General features: G+C 39.6%; 1 protein-coding gene across 1 annotated transcript in view; it reads right to left on the minus strand.

Annotated features, from left to right (window-relative positions):
• GPR158 (G protein-coupled receptor 158) overlaps positions 1–12,539 on the minus strand; it is a 317,370-nt gene that overhangs the window by 115,206 nt on the left and 189,625 nt on the right. Inside the window, exon 5 of the mRNA XM_039521128.1 lies at positions 1,932–2,000. Coding sequence (XP_039377062.1) covers positions 1,932–2,000 — 69 coding nt within the window. The remainder of the gene's footprint in view (positions 1–1,931; positions 2,001–12,539) is intronic.

A 12,539-nucleotide genomic window follows, 5' to 3' on the forward strand; every position in this document is an offset into this window, starting at 1 on the left:
CAGATGGCTTCTTACCCAGCTTTTGTGACTGCCCTTCCTTCTCTGCTGAATGCTCTCTACAGATTCAAACACTCCTAACTGCAGCAGTTACACCCAGTTCACACTTTGACGCTTCTTTTCATAGCTATGAGGGCCGGAGGCTTACATTGTTTTTGTTTTAAAACTAAAGCAGGGATTCTGAACTCACCATCTTACTGTGGTAGGGACCCTAGACCCAAGTTTATTGGTGCCTACCCTTTAATCTAGGCCTGGGCAAGTCTATAAGGGGTCAGAGTACAAGGCTGGGAAAAGGTTGGATTGTCAGGGAGAGAGAGGGATACACGGATGGACTGAGAGGAGGAGATGAGAGGATAAGGTTGCGTGTTAGAGAGCGGAAAGGTAGTTACATCTTTGACCAGAAGTACTGGTTTCATTGACATTCAGACTGTGAGGCAACGAACTCTAAAGCAATGAGCACAGGCTGGGAGTCAGAAAGGGTGTGATATTCTAAAATCCCAGCTCTGACACTGATTAGCTGTGGGATTTTAGGCACATCATTTCACCTCTTCCTCATATGGGATTCAATTTTGTCCTCTAGCACCTGGGTGCTGCTCTCACATAAGTGAAGACAGACCAAGTCCCCAGTGAAATGGGGGTAATAATTATTTACCTCAGAGGGTTATTGTGAGAATTAATTAGCATTTGTACAATGCTCTGAACATGTGAACCACTAACTAAGTGTTAAGTATGATTATATTTCTGTTCCAAGCACTGCATGACTGGCCTTAACATGTTCCTCATTGGTTTCTTCTAATGGTGATGTCAGTAACACAAAAACAGTAAAAAATGAAATCTTCTTCCTAACAACCTCAGAATTAAAGATGAAATTCCAAATAAAACTATCCTAGCAATTAACAAACACGTTTTTTTACTTTTAACCTAAAAGAGCAACACAATTTTGAACAATTTAGAAAACAAACTCCTGCGGGATTTGTCTTTATTATAGCATTTATCTCCCCTCCTTTAGTACTCCATGTTTGCAAATTGTTTACATGTTCGCCTGGGTGTTTTGCTTTCCAGGGTCTCATTAGTGAGCGGGAGCTCTGTAAAAGCCATATAAGCATTTGACCACTGGGGAAAGCTATAAATTAGAACATAACCATATTCAAAGCAGTCTCTAATTCTATTTCCTCCTCCATCACTTCTTGATTCCTATCCTCTTCCCCCTTCGTCCACTTCCACCCTTCTTTCTTCCATCCACCCCTTAGACCTTAGACTGCATGACCACAAACTTGCACCAAGATATCTTGGTTCTCCCTTTTCAAAAATTCCAGAAAACTCAACTGATTCATTAAGTATTCCAGCTAAAACAACCAGAACTATATTGTTCCATATTTTGCCCACTTACACTATATAAATAATAACACATCTTCCTAAATTTACACTACACTTACACTACATAAATAACACATATTCTCAGACATAAGGTATTCCAGATGTCACACAGTTTCAGAGATATTTAATAAAACATTAAAATAACTCCCCTGCTTTGTAATAAACTCCAGAAAGCACTAGATATATTCAGTCTTTGTTCTTTATACACAAACTTGACATTTTTGTTATTTTTAAGTACAGTAGAGGACCTAGTTTCCAGCTTTTGATATTCTGTTCAACTGGGAACATACAATAGGCAACCTTAGAAAGTTTTCCCCCGCTTTTTAAAAAATATCACTATTTAGTGTATTTGCAATATTCTCTCTATAGTATTCCCTGCACTTGGAATTATCAGAAATACCAAAAAGTTAAGAGCACTTACTGCACACAGTACATTAAAATAATTGTATTAACTTACCTAGTATGTACATAGTTTTGATATCTGTATTTATCACCAAACTGCTTACGTTTTAAAAGTTCAGCAATAAAAGCAGTTTAAAAGCAACAACATAACTCACCGGGAAGTACAGGAGGAGTGATCCAAAAAGGATTGTTTCCAAAAGAACCAGGCCTGAAGCCCTGATGCTCTAGAAAACAGAAAAGGATGCATGACATTAGAAAATATTATTTGTTTGCTATTTAGGTTCTGAGCTATTTATGACAGAAACCTTCATGCTTGTCTGTACAGTGCCTGGCACAATAATTACCTATAAATATTATTAATCCTGATACAGTAGTTCAAGTTTAATTGACTTCAACCATAACATCTCATTCCCTCTTCAGTTTTGAATGTTGTTTAAACACAAAGCTGTTGCCAAATTTTGCCTTTGAATGTAGATGTATTGATTTCGATCATGGGAGTTGCGATGATGAATTTAAAGGCAGAATTTGGTCTGTACTGTTTGGATTTCAAATAGTCCTTCAAACCTTTTCACATGCATATTTCATGCAAATAACCTGGTTTCTGTAATATGTATGAATGTTCTAAAATTGTATTATATACCAAAAGTAGCTTTTTAGAATGAAAGCATATAACTTTATTTCCCGCAACTTTTGTCTGAGAATGCTGATTCAGTCATTCACTTTTAAGGACTCTAAATCTAGCCAAGTACTGTACCCTTTAATCCTATCTATGCCACTCTGAGGCCTAAACATTATGTTCCCATTATCATTTGCTTATTGTTGTAAGTAAAATAAAAATTGATCAATCCTCTCCTCCCACTATAAATCTTGTTCCAATAAGTTAAATGATTTATATACAGTACATCTACAGCTTATATAATAAGATAAAATGTAGACACTGCATTTCCCATTTCTTAACTACCTACTTCATCCAACATGCAGTCATAAATCACTCTATAAAGCCATTGTTTTCCTTTCAAACAAGGCAATTTTACAGTAGGCTGTCTCTCCGCAGCGAGGCAGGGTGGTAGAAGGGTCCTTTGAAAAATCACCTTGCTTCCCATTAAGAAAAATTTTTTATAGCAAATCTCTCCTGTGGCTTTGATTGGGGACCACCATATCTGTTGTAAATAAGACAGTAATTTTTAAAGACTTTATGAAAATGTTTTACAGAAGAACTGGGGCCAAGGGATCCTTTTTTCCCTTGAACAAAGTCTCTGCAAGGAACTCTCCAGATGACCTCATTCAGGGAGTTCACAATCTGACTGACGGGGCATACCAACCCCACAAACACGGGCGGCTCCAGGCCCCAGCACGCCAAGCGCGTGCTTGGGGTGGCAAGCCGCAGGGGGCGCTCTGCCGGCGCTGCGAGGGCAGCAGGCAGGCTGCCTCCACGGTTTGCCTGCGGAGGATCCGTTGGTCCCGCGGCTTCGGCGGATCTCCCACAGGCGTGCCTGTGGAGGGTCCGCTGGTCTCGCAGCTTCGGAGGACCTCCCGCGGGACCTGCCTGCCATGCTTGGGGCGGCAAAATTCCTAGAGCCGCCCCTGCCCACAAAGGTTAAGGAATTGCTCTAGACACAGAAAGACACACACCCTCACCCACTGCTGAGCATGCTCCGAGTGCAGGGAGAGCTCAAAAGGGAGCAGCTCAGCTCACTCTGAGCTGACTGAGCAGGAGAGCAGTTGGGTGCTGCAACCTCCTGCAGAGAAGCCGCTGGGGCTCACAAGTCAAGCTGCTGCAGGCCTTTCAACCATGGAGGCCAAGGACGACCAGTCACTGCAGAGAGGGGAAGATGCTCCAGGGAGTGACACAAGAGGACTCCCAGAGGGACCCCAAGACAGACCCGTGGTGCAGATGAAGGAACAGAAGTAGGAGTAGGAAGTGATCGAAGGAACAGGCGTAAGGGCACCCATCCCTAGGCCATGTATCTGGACCATTATTTTGAACAGCCCTGGGTTGGAACCCAGTGGAGAAGGGAAGATTTGGAGTTCCCTACCCCCAGCCACTGACTCTCACCACTGGACGACACAGTCATTGAATACAGCTGCTGAACCCTGCCGATAGACAAGGCGGCCTCTGACTCTCACCATCCAGAGTACTGTCACTAGGCAAAACTGCCAGCCTTGGACTCAAAACCCCACTTCACACTGATTAACTGAGATTCCCTTCTATCAATAATAGTTATGTCAGCTGATCACTGTGACAAGTGTTTGATGTACTTCATGGGATAGATTGAAAGACTGGGCAGTTCTTACTATGCCTTTGTATTATGAAACCCAAGGGCTCCTAACTGAGTTGGAGCTGAGTTGAACATCATTTCCGACAAAATTGTTTTTTTGTAGCTGCGGCTGTTCAAAGCCAGTGGCTGTCCCATGGTGCTATTACTGACAGGCACTAGCAATGCCTCATTTAGCATCCTTAAGAATATGGAGGTCCAATTCAAGAATGCTTCTCTGGGTACTGCAGTGTTTTCCAACTATTACCCACTTCAAACCTCCTGTTTTTAAGAAAGATAACCAAGAATATAATAGTACTGGCTCTGGGTGCCTCTCCATACCAATGACACATGAAGTAAGTCAAGGTTAAGAGAACAATAGAGTGACAAATAATAGCCAACTTGAATTTGTCAAGAACAAATCATGCCACAACAACCTAATATCCTTCTTTGACAGGGTTACTGGCTTAGTTGATGGGGGGCAGGAAATGGTAGACATGATGTATCTTGATTTTTGTAAGGCTTTTGACATTGTCCCACATGACATTCTCATAAGCAAACTAGGGAAATGTGGTCTATATGAAATTACTATAAGGTCAGTGCAAAATTGGTTGACAAAATATACCCCAAAGAGTAATTATCAATGGTTTGCTGTCAAACTGAAGGGACATATCTAGTGGGGTCCTGCAAGGATATGTCCTGGGTCCAGTACTAATCAACATTATGATTTATGACTTGGATAATGGAGTGGAGAGTATGCATAACATTTGCAGCTGACACCAAGCTGGGAGGGGTTGCTAGCACTTTAAAGTACAGGGTTGGAATTCAAAATGAGCTTGAGAAATTGAAGAATTGGCCTGAAATCAATACGATAAAATTTAGTAAAGACATGTGCCAATTACTACATTTAGGAAGGAAAAATTAAATGTACAACTACAAAATGGGGAATAACTGACAAGGCAATAGTTCTGCTGAAAAGGATCTGGGGGTAACTGTAGATCACAAATTGAACTTGAGCCAACAATGTGATGCAGTTGTGAAAAAGGTTAATATCAATGTCGGGGGTATTAGCAAGAATGTCATATTAATTTTGCTTTACTCCGCACTGGTGAGGACCTCAGCTGGAGTACTGTGTCCAGTTCTGGACATCATACTTGGAAAAAGATGCAGAAAAAATGGAGATGGTCCAGAGAAGAGCAACAAAAATGCTAAAAATTTAGAAATCCAGATGTAAAAGAAAAGGTTACAAACACTGGGCATATTTAGTCTTGAGAAAAGAAAATTAAGTGAGGAATCTAAGGACTGTCTTCAATATGTTAAGGGCTGTTATAAAGAGGATTGTGATCAATTGTTCTCAATGTCCACTGAAGGTAGGAAAAGAAGTAATTGTCTTAATCTGCAGCAAGGAAAATTTAGGTTACATATTAAGAAAAAATATTCTAGCTATAAAGATAGCTGTGCATGGAACTGGTTACCAGAGGAGGCTGTTTTTACTTTTTTTACTGGAGTTTTTTCACGAACACCTGTCGGGCATGGTTTAGGTATATTTGGTCCTGTCTCAGCATAGGGGGCTGAACAGAGGATCTCTCAAGTTCCTTTCTAGCCCTACGTTTCTATGGTTCTATACCTATAATATTGAAAAGAAAACAGTCAGTAGTTATCTTGTATTTGTATTTCACCACCAAGCAATTGAAGTGCCTGTTGTATCAAGCAGGCAAGGTACTAACAATCTTCAACAGAACTTTATTGTTACAGTGGAAACCTTTTTACCAAGCTGCTGCTGCACACTTTGTAACTTTCACTCAGTCTCCTCAACTCTACCCCCCTCCTTCCTGTTTCCTGTGCTTTCAGACTCCCAACAGCCAGTGCTCCCAGTTCTAATAATTACAAGCACATCTAAACACCACAGTGCCATGTGTCTAAAGAATCTAAGATATCTATAGTGTTGTTCAATAGATATGTTATGGGCAAGATTTCTACCCACAAAGGAGTGAATTTTCATTTACTGCAGAGGCATGTTCAGAAATAGTAAAGTTAAGAAACTTGGCATTATTTTCAGAAACATCTTTTCCCTGGAAAGCTACATGTTGGATATAGTACAAAAATGTTTTCATTCAACAGTGCAATTTGTGGTGAACTTGCAGACACAATACATAACCTTCTGGCCATGAATCATGACTACTGTAATTGCCTCTTGGATTTTGTCTACACTAATATTTTTAAACATGTTTGAACAAGTTAAGTAACACCATTGCAAATCCTAGTGCAAGCAGGATACAAATGTTCATTCCTAGCTGTTTTTAACCCTTTTGGAACACAGTCCCGATTTTTGGACCTTTTTCTTGTATAGGCTCCTATTACCTCCCACCCCCTATCCCGATTTTTCACACTTGCTGTCTGGTCACCCTAGACCTCAGTAGTGCTTCTAGCAATGTTTCACCAACCATTTGCATCCAGTGAAGAGATGTAAAAGGACATTTGTGCACTAAATGGTCACCTGTGGTCATATTCCAGCAGCCTATGATTTTCTACACAAGCTGCCTATAAAATGGTATATCCTAAGATGAATCTGCTGAATCTTAGAGATCTCACTAGGGAGAGACTAAATAAAACTGAAATCTCCTAATAGATTTCTGTGCTCTGATACTTCATGCATTTTAGGGGTTCACCTTTGTGCCTCGAATCAGAAGGTGATGAATCCTTTAGGAGGTGCTCCCTAAGGCATGGATATTGATAACCTTGGACTTCTGCATCCATCTGTCTCCTCCCCATTTACATGTTCAAAAGCACTCTCTTTTTGGAAGTGCTTTTAATATAATCACTTTCCTGTGTGTTCATGTATTTTAATTCATATTTTATGTATTTATCATTTTAGCTGCTTTTGCACACGGCATCAGGGAACATGTATTAATACCTTTTGAAATTTTAATTTCCATGTAATCCAGTCTGAAGATTTTAGGTTCCCCCAGTCCACTCCCTTAATATAAAATAAATCCACACCGCATTTCAATAGTATGTAAGGGGCCAGGAAAAAAAAACATGGAGACTTTTGCATCCCAAGTGAATAAAACAATCTTGTTCTATCTCCCTGATTTCTGGTGGGAATACTTTGTCTTCTTGTGTCAGGAAGAAATCTTTATTTCTTCCACTCTGGGGAATCATTAAATATCTATATTGAAATAATGCAGCTTCTTTGGGCATAGTTGCTTTCCCACAGGCTGACAAGCCAAGCGACTTCTTTGGTTAGGGAATTTTATACTAACTGTTAAAATACTTCTATATTTTCCTCTGGAATGACTGTCACAGCATGACCCTCCATACTTTATACAGAGTTATAAAGCACTTAAATGGATGCAACTGAAACAAATTTAGCACAACTTTTGTGCCTCTCTGACAACAGAATTATTTGAAAAAGTTTTAACAAACAGTAGATAATAAACAATTGGTCCATTTTACTTACTTAGACTTTCAAAAGGCTTTGGACTTTGGTGTGAATGAACAAGGAATTAAAATTGCAAAGCTTGTTGGCAAAGCAAAGTTATTTAGGTTAATCAAAACTAGTGAGGGTTGTGAATTCCATAAGGATCATACAACATTAGGTCCTTATTCTGCAAAGACATACACAGATGTTTAATTTTATATTTGTGGAAATCTCTCTGAGAATGTGAACTCTTTAATTCCAACTGGCAAGAGAGTTGTAAGAATATCTTGATTGTGGTATGTACATTCTCTACAAAGAATGTCATGTGAGGCCTTACATGAAAACCAGGGTCACACTGGTCATTGCTACCATTGTGAAATGTATGTACACATACTACATAAGGAGTTATGTATATGTACAGAAACTATATTCTTAAATTCTGTATAACAGCAGAGGTGGAGAAACGGGTTTTCTATCAAACAAAAGATGGTTTAACTCACCAGTCTCTCTGTTGAGATGTTAATTGAGTATTGTAAGCTAACCCAATGGATGCTCATTTACATACAAAGTTATCAAAGAGATGTGAAGTCAACAGGGAAGAGCACACAGGAAAAACAAACCATGGAGGAGATATCCTGTCTCTGAGTACAGACAATGAACTTTGGGGATATAAAAAGAAGGCAAAGACAACACCACCTTATCCTGCATCTAGGAAGTAAACGGGCAGTGCGTTTACATGAAAACTGGATCTCAACCAATATTGGGTGAAACGCTGTAGAAAAGACTTTGGGTGAGATAAACTTCTTTAGATAATAGAGTAACCAGTTAAATTTAGTCTCTAGAAAGCATGTTATGGTTTTATTTTATACATAACCTTCTGTTTCCAGTGTCCTTACTCACTATTACTTTACTGTTGAATCTGTGGTAATAACTTTATTTGTGTTTTCACATGTGAATATATGTAAGTGTGGTCTGAAATTCAAGGTTGATAAGTGCAAAGTAATGCACAGTAGAAAAAATAATCCCAACTATACATACAAATGATGGAGTCTAAATTAACTGCTAGCACTCTGAAAATATCTGCTCAGTATGCAGTGGCAGTCAAAAAGGCTAACAAATTGTTAGGAACCATTAGAAAAGGGATAGATAAATAAAACAGAAAATATGAGAATACCACTATATAAATCCATTGTTCACCCACACCTTGAATACAGTGTGCAGTTCTGGTTGCCCCATCTCAAAAAAGATACATTAGAATTGGAAAAGGTACAGAGAAGGGAAACAAAAATGATTGGGGTATGGAACAGCTTCCATATGAGGAAAGATTCATATTACTGGGACTGTTCATCTTAGAAAAGAAATGAATAAGGGGAGGGATAAGATAGAGGTCTATAAAATCATTACTGGTTGGGAGAAAGTGAATAAGGAAGTGTTCTTTATCCTTTCACATAACACAAGAACTGGGGTCACCCAATAAAATTAATAGGCAGCAAGTTTAAAACAAATAGAAGGAAATACTTCTTCAGACAACACACAACACCTGTGGAACACGCTGCCAGGGGATGTTGTGAAGGCCAAAACCAAAAGTGGGTTCAAAAAAGAATTAGATAAATTCATGAAGGATAAGTTCATCCGTGACTATTAGCCAAAATGATCAGGGCACAACCCTGTGCTCCAGGTGTCCCTAATCCTTTGACTATCAGAAGCTGGGACTGGATGACAGGAGATGGATCATTCAATAATTGCCCTGTTCTGTTCATTTCCTCTAAAGCATCAGGCACTAGCCACTGTCGGAGACAGGATACTGGACTAGATGGATCATTGGTCTGACCTAGTATGGCTGTTCTTATGATATTAAACAAGGTGCTGATCCTGAACTGAATCATACAAGCTGGTGCGTAAATTGTTCTCTTGGGGACAGCAGCCCTGATATTTCCATGAGTGTTCAGTGGATACAGGCTGAACACTACAAGGGAATGCTTTGAAGGGGCTCCAGGACTGGAGTGCACCTATTGTTAACCTGCAAAGCAAAATAAGGGCTGGCATAGCCCAGAGGAGAGTGCATGGGTGTGTAACAGGGTGGTGGTGTCCTGGAGCTGACAGTAAGTTAAGCACAAGCAAGTCTCCCTCATGCTGGAGGCAGGAGGGCAACAAGATGACTCTCAGTTCCTGGGTACCCCGAGAACCATCACAGTAGTGTTAGAGCCTTAGGTTACTGAATAGCAGGACAGCAGATGAACTTAAATGTGGACAATTGCACAGTAATGTACATTAAAGGGAATGATTTAAGTTACTCACGCAAACTGAGTTCAGGGATAACTGAGAAAAGATCTACACATTGCGCCAGACCCTCATCTTAACATGAATGGAACCAGAATGATTTATGCACATCGAGGATCTGACCCATCACTGTGAATTGCTCAAGATAGTCCAATATTTTATTCGCTTTTAAAAATCCTTATTGCACATTCAGCTGATGCCTTCATTAAGATGGAACCAGAGCAACTGAGATGGAGGTGGGGCAATTACACAAGATATTCCACAGAATCTTTTTTTTTAATTACATTTTAGCCCTTCTGGTTCTAAAGAAAGCCCTTTGAATGTGAGAAGTTGGAGTAATTAGCTATATTGACTATATAGGATCTGGGAACATGCAACTCGTGATGTTTTTGATAAAATGCACTGAATCTAAATGCCTTTTTTGGCCAGCTACTACACAAACAAATGATTATGCATTACAGCATTTTGATTTGTGCAAATAGGTGCATAGGCCCCAGGCCTCTGTGAACCAGGAAGCGGTTAAGCACCTTCAGTGGGCAGAGAAGGGGCAAAGCAGAAGTTCCACCATAAAGGGTATAAGAATTTAAATAGAATTCAATACAACCCTCAACATGTGCTGATGACATTATACCCACCCACAACTAAAGCTTAAAATTTACACCGACACCACTAGATTCCAACACGCAAGGGCTTTATTTCAGTTAACTAAGTAAAAGTCTCTCTCTCACTAAATACATTATGTTTGATAAAGCCATAAATACAATCAAACTACTGATTGCTAAAATGCTAGTGGCATTCTCTTTAGATATAAATGACCCAACCATTCAATGACTTGCCAAATTCAATCACTGTAGGAGTGAGTGTTTTGTCTAATTCATTTCTGTCCTTTTGGCTAGATTTGGAACATCACCCACTACTGTGCTATCCTCCAAATGTTTCCCCCTAAAGTAATGGTTGTTGCTGACTTCATCCAGCAGAGTACTCCGTATAGAGACACAAGGAAAAACCTGTATATCCAAATACAATTAATAACATTGATTCTAAATTTGCAAGTCATTCATTCTGTTTAACTGTCCTTAAAAGGCCTAAAAGGGCTGGCAGTGTCTTTTATGGCTGCAGAACTAAAATTATACATGTACTCTGATTTTGTGAATTCAAATTACACTATAAAATCAATACATAAAGCCAACTTCTTCAAGATTGCTTTCAGCAGACACACTTCTACTATAATCTAATATAAAGAGCAAATAAGCAGGAGCTAGATTTGAATAGGCCAATTATGAAGTCATGACATGGAATGTTTCCATTTTATTTTAATTACAATTATCATCATCACAGATCTGGTCGTTTAAAAGGTTTGATGTGAACTGATCACATACATCAAAGTTTTAGTAAGTTTTTATAAAATATAAACAACTTTACAAGTTGGTTCATGTTTCTAGAAAGTCTCAATAAAGGAAACATATCCTGGGTTTGATTAAGACATACGCTCTTTGTCAGGACAGCGGACAAAGTCAGACTTTTCCCATGAAGTAGAGCAATGCAGTCTTACAACAGAAAGTAAATGGACGCTGAGTGGCTTGTACAATAGTACTGACTACCGCACATATCATTAGGTGTGAGTAAATACACTAAGTGCCTGGATCTAAGGCAATTTATACAAATGAAATGTATCAGCCATCTACTAAGGTATTTATACAGTCCCCCTTATTGTAGTGTCTGAGCACCTCACAATCTTTAATGTCAAGTATCAGAGGGGTAGCCGTGTTAGTCTGGTTCTGTAAAAGCAGCAAAGAATCCTGTGGCACCTTATAGACTAACAGACGTTTTGCAGCATGAGCTTTCGTGGGTGAATACCCACTTCTTCGGATGCAAGACGAAGAAGTGGGTATTCACTCTTGCATCTGAAGAAGTGGGTATTCACCCACAAAAGCTCATGCTGCAAAACGTCTGTTACTCTATAAGGTGCCACAGGATTCTTTGCCAATCTTTAATGTATTTATCCTCACAACACCCTGGTGAGGTATGGAAGTGCAATTATCCCCTTTTTACAGATGAGGACCTGAGGCACAGAGAGGCTAAGTGACTTTCCCAAGATCTCTGGTAGAGGAGGGATTCATAGATCCTCAGGCCAGAAGAGACCACTGTGATCAGCTAGTCTGACCTCCTGAATAGCACAGGCCATAGAACGTCCCCAGAATAATTCCTAGAGCAGAGCTTGTAGAAAAACATCCAATCTTGAATTTAAAATTGTTAGTGATGATGAATCCACCACGAGCCTTGACAAATTGCTCCAGTGGTTAATTACTCTCATTGTTAACAATTTATGCCTTATTTCCTGTCTGAATTTGTCTAGCTTTAACTTCCAGCCATTGGATCATGTTATATCTGTCTCTCTTAGATTAATGAGCCCATTATTAGTATGAGCCTCCATGTAGGCACTTACAGACTGTAATCAAGTCACCCGTCTCTTTGTTACCTAAATAGATTGAGCTGTTTTAGTCTATAAAGCATATTTTCTAATTCTTTAATCATTCTCATAGCTCTTCTCTGAGCCCTCTATCATATATCAATATCCTTCTTGAATTGTGGGCACCAGAACCAGGACACAGTATTTCAGCAGCAGTCACACCAATACAGAGGTAAAATAGTCTTTCTGTTCCTACTAGAGATTCCTGTTTACGCATGCCCAGTTTGTGTTAGCTCTTTTGGGCACAGCATTGAATCCAGTTCTCCCACAACACAGGAAAGCACTCTAAGCACTGAACCATCCTTCCACTTATGCAATACATTGGCGTATGACAAGG

The sequence above is a fragment of the Mauremys reevesii genome, linkage group 2, assembly GCF_016161935.1.
Source record: "Mauremys reevesii isolate NIE-2019 linkage group 2, ASM1616193v1, whole genome shotgun sequence".
Classification (NCBI taxonomy): Eukaryota; Metazoa; Chordata; order Testudines; family Geoemydidae; genus Mauremys; species Mauremys reevesii.